Raw genomic sequence first — 20,480 nt, forward strand, 5'->3', positions numbered from 1 at the left:
AGTCCTATCTTTGTAACCCCCAAGTCTCTGCGAAGCCACCCCCACCCATACTGCATAACCCTAGCCTTCCACATCTGCTTTAGAGGGACCCAGGGGCTTTGCGAATGAGGGACTCAGGGCCTCTGCAGGAGCTGTGGGGCATTCCCACCAGAACTCTGCCAGTATCCCAGGATCTTTTTGTGGGCGGAATGGTGTGGCCTGAAACCCAGAGAGAGGAAAGTAGAAACAGGCAGGATATTCCACTTCCCTCCACAGATGCCCTCTCCTCAGAAAGCCAGAGAGAGAAGGCAGAATAGAGGCCAGTGGGACCTTCACAGCTCTGGAGAGGGGGTTCATCAACAGGAAGGCCCTCACTTGGTGCTCCCTGGCCAGAATCCCCTGGGGTGTTGGCTTAGGTTACTTGGATCCCTGGAAGGAAGACTCTACACAGTTTTATAATCAGAAACTTTATTTTGAATAAACCACTCAACACTGAGCAGATGACGTTGCCTCAACTTTTTCTTTGAAGAAAACAAAGATATTATGGTAAATTCATGAAAACACTGTGCCTTCATCTTCTATCCTTTGTAGGGCAGAAAAATTCTACCTGACCTTTCCTATCTTCCTGATGATGTTCGTGAAGGACAGCCACTGAGGGCACAAAAGGAAGCTCTCCACAGGTCAAGGGCTGCAGGCTATAGTCTGGGCACAGAACCTCCTGCAGCTCCAGTGGCTGGGGCCCCAGCTGGGTACAAGTGTACCACGTGGTAGCTGTGCAGTCCAAAAATGGCCCAGGATGCCCAGGGTGTGCCTTAAGGCGCAGAGCGGCAACACCTCTGCCATGGCAGTGACACAGAAAGGACTGGACGGAGAGGTAAAGGCTCCCGACGCCAGGATCTTCCGCGTGTCAACGCAGCACTGACACCCACTCCAGGTCCTGCAGCAGGCGCGCTCCTCCTTTAGTGAGCTCCCCGCTGTTCAATTCTGGGCCCGTGTGCTGCACTCCTAACTCGTTCTCCCACTCCACCCCACAGTCCCTCCCTTGCAGATGACAGGAAGAAACAGCCTGGGTTGGGGCTGGAGGGAGGGAGACAGGAAGCCTGCAGCCATCCTTGTACCCCATGATCCCAAGAATCACAGCTGTCCTCTGTCTTTAAAAGCAATTCAGTTTACAGCTAACATGGTACCTGGGAAATTGCTAAGGTGAGAATGTCTGAATATCAAAGAACTTCCACCGTAATATTCACAGATCTCCCAAGTAACTCTTGCAGGAGGTGAAGGAGGCCCTGTCAAGTACAGACATCTCTGCCAGCCTGAGCGGAGGCAGTGAACAAAGCCACAAAAACTCCAGGAATCACAGATGTAACTTTTAACAGCCCCACAGGACTGGGTTCAGGACAGGCAGGACACCACACAAACCACCTGTTCCTTTGCACTCAACTGTGCAAAAGCTGACCCTCTCCCCTGGCCAGCCCTTCCAGGATAGTAGCTGGGACCACAAACCCAGGACCCTCCTGGCCTCAGGCTCCCAGACCCCAGAGATCGGTGTCCTCCGGCAGCTAGACCCAGGCAAGGGGGAGAGCACCCCGCCCCCAGGGCAGCCACTCTGAAGGAGAACACGCTTCTGATAACCTGAAAACCACTTGTGCAAACAAGGCCCCTGAGTCCAGAAGACCTGTGCCCTTAGGAGGGCCATGCTGAACTTTGACCCTGAAGCTCACTACAGAACAGTGTAGCAGGACAGTGTCAGGTATGGACAGCCGTGTGTGAACCTGCTTAGTTACATCACTGGAGCACTGGCACAAAAGAAGGGACCACGGTAAAACGAATTTATTTTGGGGAATAATTCCCTTTAAAAGTAGATCTCTATCTTTAGGAGACAAAAGGAAACACTGTGCTGAACTCAGGTCCCCTGGTCTGGAGGGCCACAAGCCCACCTATGCTCTGCTGTGGGCTCTGGCCTCAGTGGCCAGACCCAGGTAAACCTGGAAGAAAGATAAGCCCACAGACACACAGTGCCATCGGAGACGACGACACCCTGTGACAAGGCCCCTTTCTGTATTATCTCCTCACTGCAAGGTAAGGCAGGTGCACCCAACCATAAAAGGGTCCCCAAGGACCAGGCAGGAGGCATGATGTGATTCCCTGTGCTCCATGCCCGTCACACAGGCCAACTCAATTCCCCACCGTCTGCCACCCACGCTCTTCCCTTGAGACACCAGCTGTGGCCAAACACATGAGAATTGGGAAAACGGGGACCACCCTGGGGCCCTCTTGCAGGAGACATTCTGAGGCGGGGGGGGCAGGCAGCATATGTTACATTCTAAGTAAAATAGCTAGAGGGTAAAACACTCCAATGCCAATTTATTTTTAAAAAGGGTTCTGTGTAATTCTATGGTTTGCCTTTTTTTTTTGTATAATTATACAACCTTTGAAAATTACATAAGTTGTATTGATCTAATACTATTAATAGTCATTCAGAAAAAACTTTCCCTCCCTCCCAACAACCATCCAGGGGGAATTAAAAGTCCTGAAGAGAGGCCAATTCAACATGGCCTCTACCCTGGTAGAAACAAAAAGCGAAAAGATGAGAAGAAAACAGAAATGGACTACGAGGTGTGTGGCCAGTGTCTATCAGGAGTGGGGCCCTGGCTGTTGCCTGAGGTGGTGAAAGGCAGAGCCTGCAGCATGCAGTTCGGCAGCCGGGAGGCCTCGCAGCCACATCGTCCTCACTCCGGCTCATCCGTGTCCCAATCTAGGTGTCATGGAAATCCTTCAGCAGGGTTCTCCTCCGTTGCTCTGCTATGTGCATCTGGTTCTCTAAGTCCTGCACCAGGGAAGCAAGATGGTGCTTGCACGGCCCAGTCCCCAGAGCGCGGAGCAGCCAAAGCCACGCCCACCACGTCAGGGGCTCCAAGCGGTCAAAGGCACTGCCCTTCCCACCCTTCTCTGCAGCAGCTTCCCGTCCACATGCTAACAGCCCTGTCACCTGTTAACAAGCCAGTCCTGCCTGGCCCACACCAGAGGGACCAAGAAGGGGGCAGGCACTTACCCCTCTGTCATAGCTGTCTGCACGCTCCACTTTCCACGACAGGTTTTCGATCTCAGCCTCCAGCTGAGCCTGCTGGTATTCAAACTGTATGGGCAGAGCAGGAGGGTCAAAAGGAGAGGGGCTGCAGCCGGGGCAGGGCCTGCAGATGGAGGGGCAGACGCAGCACCTCAGGCTCGCATGAGCTACAGACAGGCCTGAGGCTGTCCTCAGAGAGCAGTGCTAGTTCCTGTAGCCAGAGCCGGAACCCAATCAAAAGGCCACCTGAAGAGTACAGCCAAGTGGCAATGCCACACTCACCCTCCGCCCCAAAAGAAAGGGGAAAAATTTAAGCCACCAAAGACAATATGCCCAACATACAGGGAAACAGATGCTGCAAAAACAAAATGGATATTCACAGACATGGTATTCACTGAATACTTCATTTTTTCAGTCCTTCTGCACATCAAGACTTAAAAATATTCAAGCCATTTGACTTAGTCATTGTACATCCGTTGTACAATTATACACAAAATGTTCCTCGAAATCTTATTTATACTAATGAAAAACAGAAACAATGAGCGCCCAACTGATGGTACAACCATATAATGAAACATTTATGCACTTATTAAAAATGGTATTTACCAGACTGGTAAATAAGGACAGCTGCAACAATAAATGATTGTAACAACAGAATGTCATGTATATAATTAACATTATATGTAGAAATAAATTTAAAAGGCTGAAAAATGCTAACAGTGGCCATATCTTTCTGGTGGGATTATGGATGATGTAAATGTTTTTGTTTTTCAACATTTACACAATAAATGTGAATTACTTTATAGTCAGGGGAAACAATCCATATCTAAGAAAAAGAATTAAACAAAGATGTAAAAAAGTCAACTATAATTTTGGAATGTGCACGCTAGGTATCCTCCTAAAGCATGGGTGCGGGGCTCCCAAGTGGCCACAGAGCTTTTTAGCCAGTTGCCCTGTAGCTATGACCATTCAGGGGCTTTGATATATCTGCCTTAATATAGCACAAAATGCCAGGGCCTGAAATCTCTTTTAGAGATGCCTAGAAGAGAACTGAACTTTTTTTTCAGCGAGCGAGCGAGAGCAAGTGATCAAGTGCGTCGCACACGGGGGAGAAAGAGAGAGAGTCTTAAGCAGGCTCCGTGCTGAGCGTGGAGCAGGGCTCAGTCTCACCGCCCTGAGATCATAACCTGAGCCAAAACCAAGAGTCAGACACTTAACCGACTGAGCCACCCAGGTGCCCCAGTAGAGCTGAACTTTTAAAACTGACAGTTTTTTTGCCCTCCCAACAACCAGGTTCTGGTCCCCACTCTCCTGGAAAGTGCGGGTAGACAAGGATACCTCTAAGCTAGGAGGGCAGAGCGGAGGACTGCTTGGCCTTACCAGCTTCTTCCTCGGGCCGGACTCCATGTAGTAGGCATACGGGTAGGTGTACTGCAGGGTGTACCGGCACTACAACAGAAGAGAGAAGGCGTCCGCACGTGGGCACCTAACCTGCACGCATCTCAGGTGGCTTTTACAATTCTTATCCTACCATGCAAGCCAGCCTGGCTCTATGGGCATGGGTTCGAAAGAAATGAGGCCAAGCCAAATCAAGGATGAACTGGGGGACAACACGGGAAAAGCTGAAACAGAAATGGTCACAGAACACCCACAGTTCCTTTTTCAAACTGTGATTTATTACCAGCAGCTGCCTCAATGGCTCCTCCCTTGAGTCGGACATCAGAGTCCACACATCTATCTCAATACCTGTCCAAAGACAATCTCTTAGTTTCTTTGGAGTGACGCGTGGATGGGACAAAAGGAGAAAAGGGCTCTAGTTTTCCCTGCGTTCCTTCCCTGTGGCTGAGGTAGTGGAATACTCTTCTTGGAAATCCCCTGGCAGCGAGCGGCAGGCTGGGGCCTCAGTGGGCACAGCCCAGGGAAATGTGGGCCCGGAAGCAGAAGCATGCAGAGCGACACAAAGTGCTGTGTTCCCGTGCCGCCTACACTGCCTCCCACCCTCAGACATCTGGGCCTGACAGGGCTGGGTGCTGGGCCAGGGATCAGAAGAGGGAGGTGGCACAGACCTTGGCCAAAAGCTTGGCGGCATTCTGTAGGTACTGCCAGTCGATCCACGTCCCCAGATTATTCATGACTCTCTCCTGAATCTTCTCATGAATCCGCTGATAGGTCTGTGCCTCCAGCTGCAAGCTCTTGTTGTGGTTTTCCCACTACAGGGTATTGAGAAAGGTGTACAAGTCCAGACAGAAGTTCAGAATAGACACCTTGGTTGGCATAGCATGGCCACAGCTTCATCTAACTTATGGGGACTGTGTGTCCTTGAGAGTGCAGTAGGAGGACTTTTTCTTCTTCTTTTTTAAAGAATTATTTGAGAGAGAGAGAGAGTGCCCACGCGTGCATGTGCACACAGGGCAGGGCGGAGGGGCAGAGGGAGAGGGCAAGAAGCAGACTCCCTGCTGAGTGCAGAGACCAGCATGGGCTAATTCCAGGACCCTGAGATCATGACCTGAGCTGAAATCATGAGTCAGCTGCCCAGCCCACCGAGCCACTCAGGCACCCCAGGAGGGGCCCTTCCTCAGTCCATACTACTAACCCTGTCCTAAGCAGTGGCCTGCCGGCCAGATCACTCTACCAACCAGTGCAATAGGGCTTCAGCCCTGAGGACTAAACAAAGCTAGGTCCCTACTGCTCTGGTGTGCTTAGAAAGCAAATCCGCCATGCTCTGTGGGCTTCTGAAGGGTCTTCCTGGGAGGAAGTGCCCTCTAAATCTGATTAAGATGGTACCAGAGGGAAAAGACTATCTGATGGTCCCCTCACTGTCCCTCAACCCATCATTCAAACAGCTTTGTTGGTTGTGGCTGCCCTGCAGAGCCTGAAAGCCACATTTATGGAAGCACCACTCAGGCCCACTGCAGGAGCTCCTCTCCCTGACTTCTGTGTACACGTACCAGCACACCAGTCACTGGGCATTCTGCCTCAGCGGGCCAGTGGGAAGAAGCCCACTAGAAAGGAGCAGTTGCCCGAGAAGATGCCTACCCTCTCAAAGTAGAACAAGTACTTCTTGAGGGCCTCCCTGGCCTGCGCTTGCTGGCTCTGGTTGACAATGTCGGGGTTCTCCTTGTACCGACTGCACTCATAGTACTCGCTGCCATGGGTCTTCCAATCTCCTAGACACATCCAGCAGAAGTCTGCAAAGAACAGAAAAAGAGGCATTTACACCCACAAGATAAGCCCACAATCCTCCAACGGCAAAGCAGTGGAACAGATCCTGTGAAAGGGGAGTGGGGTGGGGTTGTCACCTGTCCAGAACTTCCTAAGGGTGCCTCTGTCCAGGAGGAATGTGCACCTCTCCTCTTTGCCACCTAACACTGTCCCTGTAGCTTTTCCTTGCCAATACGAACAACGGCCAGCAGATACTCTTAGTTCCATGAGGACATAAGCTTTGTACCTCTTTAACCCAACACAGGCAGACACAGACTGCACAAGACTGCTGGTGTGCTGTGTCAGTGCTGAGAGAAGCAGAAAGTCATCCAAGGTGGTTGTCCAGAACACATGCTTGCCCTCCTGGGTACCTCCCACACTTATGATACCTGTCCTAAGAAGATTCTGTACACAAAGTTGGGAATTTCCCCTATTTTGTCATTTTTTTAAAAAAAAGAACACTTCTATAAAACCAACAGCTACCCAATAGTTCCTATGCAGAATTATGAGCCTGTGCTGAGGAAGCAAAGACGGAAAATAAAGATCCACTAAACATCCAACAGTTACCATGGTCTAATGGAGAGGAGCCAACCATAGTTCTGTTAGATGGCCACATCTCTGTCCTGTCTGATCTATATCCTATCTCTGACAAAGACCCTGAAAGTGGGTAAACCCTGTTTCCCAGGATTTAAGCTGGCTCACTGACTTCTCCAAAGGACCTCTGATATAAAATTTGGGGAAACTAAAGCCAAACTCAGAGACCCAGAGGTCATTCTCTTCTCCTGGGAGCCTTCACTGAACAGCAGCAATACTGCTATCTCCTTAATCAGCTAGGTGGTGCTTGCTGAGAGGTGAAGGTGGTCAAACTGCACAAGAATGCAAGGGAAGGCAGCTAACTCTGGGTGGTGAGGGATGGGGAGACTATGGGGAGGGACACACAGGGGACTTCTTGAGTACTAGAAATATGATGGGTACTGGGGTGTTCACTTGCCAGTTCTCTTTGTACGCATGTCTTATGCACTGTTCTAAGTGGATGATACACATCCCTCTCACTCAAACACATAAAGACCGAGTGGGATACCACTAAGGAAATATGCCACTACCCATGGCCTATCTTCATTCTACACTTCACAGTCACTGTTCCCTTCCAACGCCTTGCCATGTCCATTCTGATTACGATGGGCTCCTGGGAAAACACAGGAATACCATTAGATGGACCCTTACAAAGAGAAACCCACAGGGCCTTCTGGTCAGCATTGAAATTGCTGTGTAGTAGACCTGTTTGGACATACTTTCTACTCAAAAAAATTTTATTTCTTTACTTCATCTGGCAGGAAGGAAAGCAAAACCAGCAGGTTCTATGTAAGCTACTCATGATGGACGAAGATCTGAAAGGCCAAATCAAAAGCCCTGTAGAAACTCTGTAAAACCTCGAAGGAAGACTCTTCTGTTACTCCCTCCAATAAAACAGCCTGTTCTGAAAGCTCTCTGTAAGGTAGCACAGATAAGCCCCACATTACTTACCTGCCTTGGCAAAAAGAAAAAGAGCACACTAGAATCTTCTTGGATGACTGAGGATCATGAAGGTCTAAGAGTCATCCCAACCTTGACGTCTGACTATCTGTGTCAGCGAGATGGCAGTGGAATTATAAGAGGCACCGGAAGAAGTATATGAAACATCAAGAGCTGCTGTAGGCTGGGTACTGTAAGTGACGGAGGCTGCCCTTGTCACTATACTACGAAAGCACTCACTAAACAAGCGGGGAGGCCCACGCGCAAGAAACGCACACTGTGCCCCTGGGCCTTGTGCACCGCGCCCGGGACTCACCGTGTTTACACTTGGAGCATTGCTGTCAGAGGGAAACAGAAGAGAACATGTTAAGGGCACGCTGACCAAAGGCTCCATGGCACACATGCAAAGGGCACGGGCTTCTGCTCACCATGTGATTGCAGCCTCCGTTCTTCTCAATGCAGATGTTGCACTTGGGACACTGAGGAGACAGAAGGGCGCCGTTAGGCTCACACACCACCAGGCCGGTTCTAAGACAAATTACACAAAGCTCCTGGCACCCGTGCCCAGTAGCTCATCGTGCGAGCCCTTCTGGGGAGGAGCATCTCACTTAAATGTGGCAGGTCGCTGAGGCTGGAACAGCAATTCAAGGAAATGAGGTCAGCACGTTTGGCTCTGAAACACTCCAAGCACCGGCTGAGCCCCACTAAGTCTTCCACCATCTGTCTTTGCCACGAGGCTGCTCAGATTAAGCACAAGCTGAGTCAGCACAAAGCCTTCCTGCTTGGGAAGAATGCCAAAGCAACACAAGAGCTGGTCCTGGTCAGCTTGCCTGGACTTCTGCTTCCACAAGAGGGCAAGGAAACCCCATCTAAAGCTCACTTGCTCTCATTTGAGAGATGCCCCAACCTAGGCAGCAAGGCAGAGACCAGTCTGACACTCTGCTCTCCCTTTGCCACGAAGCAGACTGTTTAATGAGGTCACGGTCATGGCTATGCTGGGAGTGCAGCAACTTGGCACATGACAGGCGCAGGGTAGGTGCTGAGTCACCCAGGGCTCAAGGGGCTGAGGGCCATGTTTTCCCACGGGAAGTTTCAGAATGAGAACTGGGCCTGCCTGGGCTTGCCATCAGAGCCTTGCTCTTTACTACATGTTGTTATCAACCACCTCCCTCCCAGGGCTGTTAAAGCCTGGGAGGCACTCAAAAAAACCAGGTTTTCTTCTAATTAGTCAACCCATGGGTCAAACTTTTCCAGGTAGTTCAGCATTTTAGTAAAATAAATGCGCCCAACACATACTAGGATAGTCTGCTGCAAACTCTGCCAAGTCTGGGCAAGGGTCTGTAGCCTCCAGCAAGGGCCCTGGGGCCCTGGGTGTTCTGCTCTCAAATGGCCAGCCTCCTGGGCAAGGCCTTAGGCAGCATTAAGGAGGGCAGATCCATGACAGGTAAGACACAGTCCTTACGTCTTTAGTGTGAGCACTAATGTAGTTGGCTGTTTCAGAGTCGTCTGCACACTTCGTGAGCCATTTCCGGATAGTGGCGCAGTCTGTGGGGGCGTGATACATCTGACGACACTTGAAACTTAAAACCAGAAAAGAAAAACATTCAAATAATTGTTAGGTCAGGGTCCCATGTTTTCAATTTTCCTTCTGTCCAAGCCAACAGATCCTGAATTAGAGTTTTCCAAAGAAGGAAAGTCACCTCTCAAGGCCTTTGGGATCTTTAGTTACCCAGGGCTATACTGAAATACTGTATGAATTTCTCTTCATCTAAGCACTTCTAAGACACACTCTTAATACACCCAAGTAAAATGCTTCTGTCTTAAATATCCTGTGTGGTGTCAACCCTCCCTTAAAGGATGTCATATTCAGAGTTCAGATTCTCAAAGGACATGGCGAGGTGCTCTGAGACGGATAACTCAGCTCAGACCCAAGGCAGAATCAACATCCGCTTTTTGGGAGCCTGGACTTAACTCCCAGCCATATGTGCACAGTATGTACACACAACAGAACTTGTTCAGTCTGCAGGGCCATGATAACTCTGACAATACCTGAAACTTAAAATCAGAAAAGAAAACATTCCAGCACTCATCTGGCTAGGCTTCCATGTTTTTCATTTCCCTTTTGTCCTAGCTAACGCGATATCTGGATAGTAAAGGCACTCAGGCAAACAGCCTAACACATGCCCCAGGGAAAGGAGTTCATAATGTGGGACACAGGGGTGCCTGGGTGGCTCAGTCAGTTAAGCATCTGTCTTCAGCTCAGGTCATGATCCCAGGGTCCTGGGATCAAACCCCGTGTGGGATCTCTGCTCAGTAGGGAGCCTGTTTCTCCCTCTCCCTCTGCCTACACTCTCTCATTCTCTGTCAAATAAATAAAATCTTAAAAACAAAAAAAGTGGGACACAAAGGATGAAGAGCAACTACATTAGCGGTTCTTTTTCTTTTTCTTTTTTTTTTAAGGTAAACTCCACACCCAGCATGGAGCCCAGCATGGGGCTTGAACTCATGACCCTGACATCAAGACCACAGCTGAAACCAAGAGTCGGACACTTAACTGACTGAGCCATCCAGGCACCCTTATGTTAGTGATTCTTAATCTTTGGTGAGCCATAGACTCCCTCAACAATGTTTTAAAAGGCAGGAACACATGCACATACACCACATTTTCCATGTAGTTTCTCTGAAGCCCCACCATGAATCATCTTAGGGAGGCATGATTAGGGACAGACACAGATGTGGACCTAAATTATGGCTCTGTCCTTGCCTTTCATCTCCAATTCCTCCCCTATAACATAAGGGCAACAGTATCAATTGCACACAGTTGTGACAATATAGGTTAAGTGATGAGAACAGTGTCTTTCCCACAATAAGGCTTCAGTACACTTAAGCTATCCCCCTATCTCCTGAATGGAGCAAACCCCAAGTAGACATAAACTAGCTTTATGAATTACAGTGTTATAAAATTAGCCTACAAAGGCCAAGATAAAGATTCAGACACTGAAGATTGTAGCTTTCAAACACGGTAATATGTGATTATCTATGCAGGCACATATACACCCACACTGACACAATCTCTGTGCCATGAGTCTCAGTAGCATAAACCGTAGCATATTCTCCCAGAATCTGTGCCACTTTTTTGTTTGATAATCTGAGCATTATCAAACATCCCATGGAACATGAGATGCTGGGTACATACCCTGCCCACTTGGAGCAGAGCTGGTGGTTAGGCTCAAAGACCCTGTCTTTCCCAGCCCCACCCTCACCCATAGCAACAGCAGTGGTGCTTCTGAGGACAAGGCAGGAGCCCAGGGCTGCTCAGCACCCACACTCACTCTTACCAGAACACCTCGTTGCACCGATTGCACTGTACTCGGCGAGCTCTAGGCTCCTGTACCCGAATAACCATGGGGCAGTCTGCACCAGGGCACAGCTGGAGCTGGTAATGACTCTGTGAACACACCAAGGGGAAACAATGAGGACATCCCCTAGTCACTGCTTCCAAATTAGACTTCCCTGAGAGCTCAAACACCTGCTGTCCTTCCAGCCGATGACTTCTATCAAGCGGCTATAGGAATTCAGAAAGGATGTCACAAGGAACAGCGTTCAGCAGATACTGAAGACCTATGAATGTTTAGCTAAAACTAGGTAGCAACTCACTAGAATGATCTAAGGCTAGATTATAAAATGGAGCATAGAACTGTGTCTGTGAGATGAAAGTGCACAGGCAGCAGGTTTGAAAAGGAACACAGCCCAATCAGCTGTGCATCTGAAAGTATTATTCTAAGTGAAAAAAGACCGAGAAAGACAAGTACCATATGATTCCACTTCTGTGCAGAATCTAAAAAACAAAATGAAAAACAAAACTCAAAGATACAGAGAATAGAAGGGGAAGGGGGCTTTAGGGTGGGTGAAATGGGTGAAGGGGGTCAATTATATGGTGACGAATGGTAACTAGACTTACTTTGGTGATCACATTGTAGCATATACAAATATTGAATTATTATGTGGTATACCTGAAAACAATATAATGTTACACACCAATTTTACCTAAAAACAAAAACAAAAGCTCTGAGAGGCTCAAACGACCCTCATGCACGTACCAAAGGCAGCAAACAGCCCAGGGAACAAGGCGCTGTTTATCCCGCAGCCCATGCATGAGAAGACCCAGCCCGTCAGGCCATCTTGTAAGCTCAGGCACAAGCGACGAAGATGAGAGCTATGCAGCATGAAGGCTGCTAGCCTCAGCCGGGAGCCCAAAGGAGGGGAGGGAATCCCAAACTGACCACACTGGAACCCTGGACGAGTTTTCCAACTGCACAAGAAGCAATACCCCTTCTCTGTGCTTTATAATCACACAGTGAACCACAGGCAACAGCAGCTCCTGAGATAGCCCTGATTCGTGTTCATCCCCTGACATACAACAGCTTGTTTAAGCAACTGTGTAGAAGAGGAGGAGGCCTGACCATTCTACCAGAGAAAACCAAGACTCAGAGAGGTCAAATAAAAGGTGGAAGGCTACACAGCGGGAAAGTAACAGTCCTGGGACTCATGTCGTTGTCAGTCTGCCTCCAAGGCCTGTGTTCCTCACTACCACTCTAGTGGCTTCTCTACTTTGTAAAAGCCATAGAGCTCTTTTTTCAAATTATAGCACCTAATGGCAGCCTCGTCCACAAAGTGACTGTGGTGAGCATGAGATGGAACACAGGCCCAGGAAGACAGACGTGCAACGATAGGGGCCGGGTCATACCTCCACATAGTCCCTAAAGAGGTAGCGCCTGTATTTGTCTCTCAATTCTTCATTGGGCAGCAATGGAAACACGAAGTCCTCTGGTGTTCGGAGTGGGCAGTCCTGAGCCATGCAAGAGACTCCTGTTGAACAAAGACAACATGATGGATAACTGTATTGCAGAAGACACAACAATAATATACTCCCCACTGAGTTCACCCAACAAATTCAGATTCCGCATAGGAAATCCTTGAAGCCACAGAATTTATTTTAAAAAGAGAGAGAGAGAAATTAATGTATTTGCAATGACACAACTAAAATTTATCTCAAATTACATATATATCACAAATAGCACCACTGAAAAAGCTGTATCATCTAAAAAAAATCCTACATGGTTCTTGGGGCACCAGCTGGCTCAGTTGGTAAAGCAGGCAACTCTTGATCTCGGGGACATGAGTTCAAGCCCCCCATGGGGCACAGAGCTTAATTAAAAAAAAAAATCCTATACGGTTCTTGACTAACAATTTCGTTTTGTGATATTTAATACTACGTGCAAGTGACTACCACCCAACACAATGAGGTTCTGCAGATACCGCTGATGGGATGCTAACTGAGTTTGGATACCATCAAGTCATAGTGTGACAAACACTCCTATAACCAATCACCAAATCTGATTTGGGTTATGCTACCTAAATAGCAGCAATCTCTTGAGGGTTTCTGAGGTATGGCTACCACCTGGGGCATCAAGATAGGGTAGGCAGCTTAAAGGAAAGTTCTCCTAAAAGTTTACCTTGCACTCACACCAACATTTACATATATGCCCAAACAATAGCCTTAACCTTCTCATTTTGCTCAGGACTAGGGAAAATCTTGCCACTGTTCAGCCTGATGTGTTTGGAAACTAATGGTTCTGACAATAAAAACCCCAATCAGGCTCAGAAGAAACATGCAGCTGACCTGAGTACCTGCAAGGGCAAAACTGAAGATAAAGACTTCATGCCAGCCCCTTACAAATTCTGCAGCAGACTCACCCACACCCACGCCGTCCTTGACAAGTACTGAGCAGTGCTGCTCCCAGCAGCTACGGCAAAACTGGTGCTGACAGGCCAGAGAAAGTAGGTTTTCCTTCCGCACAAACTGCATACACACTGCGCAGTGGTGAGGGGGGTGGGCCGTGGGAACCTGGGGAGAGACAGAGCCAAATGAGTGAAAAGGAGCCTTCAGATCCTGGGAGGCCACAGGGGTGCCTGACGAAGCTAGGTGCATGGGAGGCGAGCCTGACCCTGCAACAAATGTCAGAACTCAACTGCAATGTGTGGGCTCTGTGGGTCCCAAAAGTTCTGAATAGAAAGCACAGATCAGGAGGGCTTCCTGAAGGAGGTGGCACATGAGCTGGGTTTGCACAATCACTAGGATTCAGAGAGGCAGAGGAAGGCTGAAAGGAGAACTTACAGCAGTTTATAACGTCAGGCTGAAAACCTCAGGATTTCCAAATTGCCAAGGTCCTTAAAGGTTATTCAGTCTAACTTCTGCTTTTAGAGGCTACTGGGTTTCTTTTATAAACTGCCCCATTCGGGGCACAGAGCTGCTACTCAACAGGTACTACAGACGTTCTCAGAGCGTATGAAGCTTCTAGCAAGCCCACGCTGCAGGTTTACTTGTCAAAGACAGTGCTTTTCCCCACACAGATATGCCCCAAACACAAAACATTATAGTTTTTACTAACTCACAACTCATCCTTAACACACTGCAGATATGTCACATACACTTAATTTAGAGGGATAAGGAAGATCCTACTAGGGAAGAAACCTTCTTCTAGGATGTGGACAAATAACTGCAAAGCTTGAACTCCAGAATCCATGACGTACTATACGAACTGGCAGACAAAGACGATGTGGGACCCCCGGCCCAAGTCACAAACTGATGGAGAAGTCCGCTACAGGTTTATATTAGGTTCTGGTTAGTTCACTGGGAATGCAAACAACAATTGGAGGGAAAAGGCTGTATTCTCATGTTTATCCAATATGCTTCTGGAAATTTTCTCCTAAGAGCTACAGAAGTTATGTGGTAATTTGAACCCTGATTCTCCTTCCTAAAGAGTGCTTTCGACATGGCCCTTACTCACTTGACAAATGTTTGTCAAACTCCTAATACACAGGACATTGCTATGCATTGTAAGATATGGTTCCTAAACATAGAGCACACACAGTCTGGTGAGGGAGCTGAAAAAGATGAGTGCATCGCTACATCACACAGGTAAAGATTTCGAGACATAACTAGAGGCGTTTGGAGAGGAGAGATCACAGGCTTTGTGAGAGACAGCTTGATCTTGGTCTTTAAAGATGAGTTTCATTCCCACAAGCAAAGATGGGCATAGGGTCGGGACATTCCAGGCCAGGGACGGCACAAGCAGAGTCAAAGAGGAGTGCGGGGAGCTTGGGAACACCAAGGAACCCATCAGGAATGGAGTGCAGGCTGTGTGTAAGTGTAATGAGGAAGGTGAGGCTAAAGAGGGCCCCAGGGCAATGATTTATTCTTCATCCATAAGGAAACTCTTTAAACTAAAATGGAAATGGAAGATTTAGGTCCATATTGGAACAAAAAATCTCAGGCATGTTGTACTATAAACAAAGCAAGATGGTTCTCAGTAACACCATAAGCCACAGCAAGAGCCATGTGTGTCAGAAGCCTTGCTCAAGTGGGAGACACTCACATGTTTCGAGGGACTGGGCTGAACGCGAGCCTCAACGAGCAGCTGAGCAGAATTAGACTTGTATCTACAAAACAAAAAGCGAAATAAAGGGATTCAGAAACAAAGACAAACATTTTAACCTCTGAACAAAACCAGATGAGACCAACAAGTGCTGCAGTTGCACTAAAGCGCCTTTGTCTCTAACTACCTTCTGACAGTTTCAGGCTTCCTTTCACCTTAGTATAAATACTTTTCTCTTTCAGTCACTTACTTACTTACTTATTTATTTATTAAGATTTTACTTATTCATTTGACGGCGGGGGGGAACGCACAGGCAAGGGGAGCAGCAGGGGGAGAGAAGCAGTATCCCCGCTGAGCAGCGAACCCAATGTGGGGCTCGATCCCAGGACCCTGGGATCATGACCTGAGCTGAAGACAGACACTTAACCGACTGAGCCACCCAGGCGCCCCATCTCTTTCAATTTGTTTAGCCCTCAATTGGTATGAGAATAATAACCCTGATTCAAAGACATCAAACTAGGAAAAATACTTACGAAGGACCGTATCTGTTTTCAACTCCTTTCTGGAAATATCTCTGTGTCTTCAGAACAGGGAAGGTATCTTAAGATAAAGAAAATGCAGGGGCACCTGGATGGCTCAGTCGGTGGAGCACATGACTCTTGATCTTGGGGTGATGGGTTCAAGCCCCACCTTGGGTGTAGAGATTACTTAAATAAAAACTTAAAAAAAAAAAGACATAGAAAATGCTAAGCATATGGGGCACCTAACTGGCTCAGTTGGAGGAGAATGTGACTGGATCTCAGGGTCGTGAGTTTGAGCCCCACATTGGGTGTAGAAATTACTTAAATAAAAACTTAAAAAAAAAAAAAAAAGCAAAGCATAAAGGAAAACTTGGGACAAATTGTTACATTGAAGAAGTTCAGTTCATCAGAACACAACATAAAGTGAAAAGCCAGGATATAAATGGAAGATAATTCAATACATATATCATTGGCAAAAGACTGATTTTCAGAATAAATAAAAACTTCCTCCAAGTCCATTTGAAAAGACAAAATAACAGAAAAAATGAACAAAGACAGAACAAGCACTTCACAGAAAAGAAAGCACGAATGGCCCTTAACACGAAAAGATGTTCAACCTCAATAATAATCTGGGACACAATTAATTATGTGTCATTTATACCCACCAGATTGCAGAACTTCAAGTTTCACAGTATCAGGAACAGTCATATACCACTGGTGGGCATGTAACACAGTGCAATCACTTTGGAAACATTTTGCCATTTAGTAAAGCTAAGGAGCAGATACCCTCACTTTCTATACTCAACCGAAGAAAAACACATGACACTAGGAGTCATGCACAAGAGTTTTGAGAGCTGCATTATTATATTTTTTTAAGATTTTATTTATTTATGTGACAGAGAGACAGCCAGCAAGAGAAGGAACACAGCAGGGGAGAGGGAGAGGAAGAAGCAGGCTCCCAGCGGAGGAGCCCGACGTGGGACTCGATCCCGAAACGCCGGGATCACGCCCTGAGCCGAAGGCAGACGCTTAACGACTGCGCCACCCAGGCGCCCCTGAGAGCTGCATTATTTTTAAAAGCAAAAAACTAAAACTCACAAATGATTTTTGACAGGAATATGGATAGGATGTCATAAAATGCAGCCTTGTTAATTTTAAAAGTTGAAGAACACACATAGCATGATTCCATGTCTGTGAAGTTCTAAAAACATACAAAACTAGGGGTGCCTGGGTGGCTCAGCTGATGAAGCATCCAACTCTTGATCTCAGCTCAGGTCTTGATCTCAACAGTCGTGAGTTCAAGCCCCTACTTAAAAAAACAAAAACACAAAACCATACAAAACTAAAGGATATATAATTTTTTTTTAAAAGATTTTATTTATTTATTTGACAGAGATAGAGACAGCCAGCGAGAGAGGGAACACAAGCAGGGGGAGTGGGAGAGGAAGAAGCAGGCTCACAGTGGAGGAGCCTGATGTGGGGCTCGATCCCACAACGCCGGGATCACGCCCTGAGCCGAAGGCAGATGCTTAACCGCTGTGCCACCCAGGCGCCCCAAGGATATATAATTTAAGAATAACTAAAAAGGGGCGTCTGGGTGGCTCAGTCAGTTAAGCATCTGCCTTTGGCTCAGGTCATGATCCCAGGGTGCTGGGATCGAGCCCCGCATTGGCCTCCCTGTTCAGCAGAGGGCCTGCTTCTCTCTCTCCCTCTACTGCTCCCCCGGCTTGTACTTGCTCTGTCAAATTAAATAAATAAATAAATAAATAAATAAATAAATAAATAAATAAATAAATAAATAAAATCTTAAAAAAAAAAAAAAAAGAAACAAACAAGGAAATGATCAATACCAAATTCAAGATACTGGTAGCTCTGGAGAGGAAGGAAGGGGGTGTGGCCAGGCTGCCATCAGAGGCTTCTAAGTAAAGCTTAGAGGGTTTCTTACTTGGGTGGACACTTAAGTATGTTTGCTTTGTCATTCTTTAAAACGTACACACATCACATACGTGTGCACAAACATACATTTTTGAAAAAGAAACATAATAAATATTTAATTCCTTTCTGGAATGAGGTATGGAAAACATACATTTAAAAAGAAAAACAGGAGCGTCCCAGTGGCTCAGTCGGTTAAGTGTCCGACTCTTGATTTTGGCCCAGGTCATGAGCTCAGGGTCCTGGGATAGAGCCCTGCGTCAGGCTCCATGGGGAGTCTGCTTGAGATTCTTTCCCTCTCCCTGTGCCCCTCCCCCTGTTCACACACACTTTCTAAAATAAATAAAGCTTACAAAATAATAAAAATAAACACAATTATCATGTGGTAATACAAGTGTCACACAAAGCCCAGGAAAACGCATTACCCAGAATCCAGGAACCTATGCAGGGAAGAATGTCTCATATACGTGACTTCCTTATCCCACCTAGTCAAAATGACTCCTACTGCTTTTATTCCTACCTCTCACACTAGTATTCTTAATGTCTTCAGCTATCTTGTCCATTCCCAAGTTAGGCTACAGAGTTTGGACAGGGAGAGATACCCCACTACTGGAACCTACATGGGTCCAGAATTCTGGGTAGTAGAAACAATAGTGCAAACAGTGGAAGTTCACTTTGAAGTCTATCTAAAGTATTTAGCTCTTGGGTATAGAGAGTGAGAGTGCATCAGTGAAATCAGGAGTGCACTTGCTTCTTCCTGAGTAGGCCAAGCTGCTCCAGCAGATACAGCCACCCCAGTTATGTTTAGCCTGGAGAAGGAAAGGCATGACCTTGCTCCGCAGATAAATGGATCACACCATACAAAGGAAGACTCAGTGGTGTGTGAAAGGGCGGGGATGTGACCATTCTCACTAGTGGCAATTTTGTTCTCCAGGGGTTACTTGGAAGTGCCTGGAGACATCTTTGCTTTCAAAGGCTTGGGGTGCTAATTTCAGTGTCCATGTTAATGGCTTTTCATGCTTTTCTGTGAAATGCTTGTTCTGTCTTTTGCTCATTTTTTACTGTTATTTTGTCTTTTCAAATGGATTCTGCCAGAGATTCTGCCAAACGTCTTACAATTCACAGAACAATGCCCCCACAACAAAGAATTCTCTAACCCCAAATGGCATGGATGCTGAGGGTGAGAAACCCTATGCTAGACAGAACCACATGCCTCTGCAGGCCGGGCATGGGGACTCTTTCTAGAGGGGGCAGCAGGAGGAGGAACCCCTCCTCTTGACAACTTCCAGGACATCTTGAGACTTCAAGGTCTGTGCTTCAAGAGGCCTGGTTCTGGTGGTAAACTGGCCTATCTTTTCTGAAGGTAATATTCAAAAGTATGCTGCATTCCTCACTTGATATATCCCAAAGAAACAAATGGAGATGTTGGCAAGTGTCATATAGAAGGGCACTGATTACAAATTCACCACGGCATTAAAAAAAACTGAACTAACTTCACTGTCTGACAACAGGGGTTTGGAAAAAGCATGGGACATCTATACAATGAAATACTAAGCAGCAATAAAACTGAGGTTGAAAGAGTATGATGTAATCATGGGGAAATGTTCCCCAGGTACTGAGAGGAAAAAAGGATATACAGTATGATCCAATGTTTTAAATATATAATACGTACATCGTAAGGATATACTCTAAAACATAAATTAATCACCACTGGGTGGATGGGCAGAGAAGGAAGCTATGGGTGATGCTACCTCTCTTCCCCCAAACACCTTACCTGTCCAATATCTCTGCAACTTGCCAGTGGAAATTAACTAATATAAGTTTAGCAACTGAATGAGATACCTAGAAGGAAGAAACAAAAAAATATCAAATTACAACTGTAGTTTCCTTCAGAGAACTCCACATTTTGAGAAGTGCATACATTTATGTCTACAGCAGGCCCAGGCTTGATTTCCAAATTCTTCCTCTTGGTTCTCTGCTTCATCTTTTTTTAAGTTCAGACTCTTAATAATCTTAGTATAATCTTTCCTGGATCTCTTTGACTTTTCTTTGTTTTCATTACTGACACTTCCAAGAAATTAGTTTGATATGAAACTGAAGCAAAACCACCCTGTCTACAACAACCCAGCATCCAACTGAAACGAAAGAGCTGTGTGTTCCCTAATGTGGCCTATGTTCCCTCAAGCTGCTGTAGGAGACCACACATGGGAACTGAACCTCCAGTCAGGCTTGTTACTCACAGAAAAATCTCCAGGTTTGGACTTTTTGTATAAATCCAGCAAGTGAAAACACTCCTGTTTAAAATCTCTAAATTCCTGGCAATCAATGAGTCCTAATTGCAAGTATGATTTAAAAGTCTATGGACAGCCTTTGTGGCCCCTACATTTTAAAGCACACTGGTTGTGGCTATTAAAGAGCCTCAGAAGGCGCTCTGAGCTAGCAATTCTACTTCTGTAAATTTTTCTGAGGAAATCACAGAGGATATGTGTACTGCAGTGTTTTACAAGAGTAAAAATTTAAAAATAACCTAAATGCCCAACAAAAAAAGGAACTAGGTAAATAATATATGACAGATCCATGCAATGATTTAGTATGCAGTCACTGAAAAGGATGTTACAGAAATAAGTTTATTGACATAGAAAGTTCACATTTTAATGTTAGGCTAAAGAAGCCAGTAGTAAGACAGGATGTATGTGTTATAGCCACAATATCTTATTAATAGGTAAAACAGACAATGGCGCCTGGTGGCTCAGTTAAGTCAGTTAAGCGTCTGACTCTTGATTTCAGTTCACGTCATGATCTCAGGGTTGTGAAGAAGAACCCTGCGTT

General features: G+C 46.6%; 1 protein-coding gene across 2 annotated transcripts in view; it reads right to left on the reverse strand.

Annotated features, from left to right (window-relative positions):
* Nucleotides 1–2,323: 2,323 nt before the first annotated feature.
* The window catches only part of ARIH2 (ariadne RBR E3 ubiquitin protein ligase 2), a 46,240-nt gene continuing 28,083 nt past the window's right edge, over nucleotides 2,324–20,480 (reverse strand). For both annotated transcript variants that reach the window (XM_045778407.2, XM_045778408.2), the window contains 13 exons: nucleotides 19,426–19,493; nucleotides 15,199–15,262; nucleotides 13,517–13,667; nucleotides 12,507–12,628; nucleotides 11,098–11,207; nucleotides 9,222–9,339; nucleotides 8,188–8,238; nucleotides 8,076–8,097; nucleotides 6,083–6,234; nucleotides 5,113–5,256; nucleotides 4,427–4,495; nucleotides 3,032–3,115; nucleotides 2,324–2,806 (listed from right to left, as the gene is read on the reverse strand). In XM_045778407.2, the coding sequence (XP_045634363.1) occupies nucleotides 2,735–2,806; nucleotides 3,032–3,115; nucleotides 4,427–4,495; nucleotides 5,113–5,256; nucleotides 6,083–6,234; nucleotides 8,076–8,097; nucleotides 8,188–8,238; nucleotides 9,222–9,339; nucleotides 11,098–11,207; nucleotides 12,507–12,628; nucleotides 13,517–13,667; nucleotides 15,199–15,262; nucleotides 19,426–19,493 (1,227 nt within the window). In that variant the 3' untranslated portion in view covers nucleotides 2,324–2,734. The remainder of the gene's footprint in view (nucleotides 2,807–3,031; nucleotides 3,116–4,426; nucleotides 4,496–5,112; nucleotides 5,257–6,082; nucleotides 6,235–8,075; nucleotides 8,098–8,187; nucleotides 8,239–9,221; nucleotides 9,340–11,097; nucleotides 11,208–12,506; nucleotides 12,629–13,516; nucleotides 13,668–15,198; nucleotides 15,263–19,425; nucleotides 19,494–20,480) is intronic.

Source organism: Ursus americanus, chromosome 14, assembly GCF_024610735.1.
Source record: "Ursus americanus isolate L20-20 chromosome 14, mUrsAme1.1.p, whole genome shotgun sequence".
In the NCBI taxonomy this organism is placed as follows: domain Eukaryota; kingdom Metazoa; phylum Chordata; class Mammalia; order Carnivora; family Ursidae; genus Ursus; species Ursus americanus.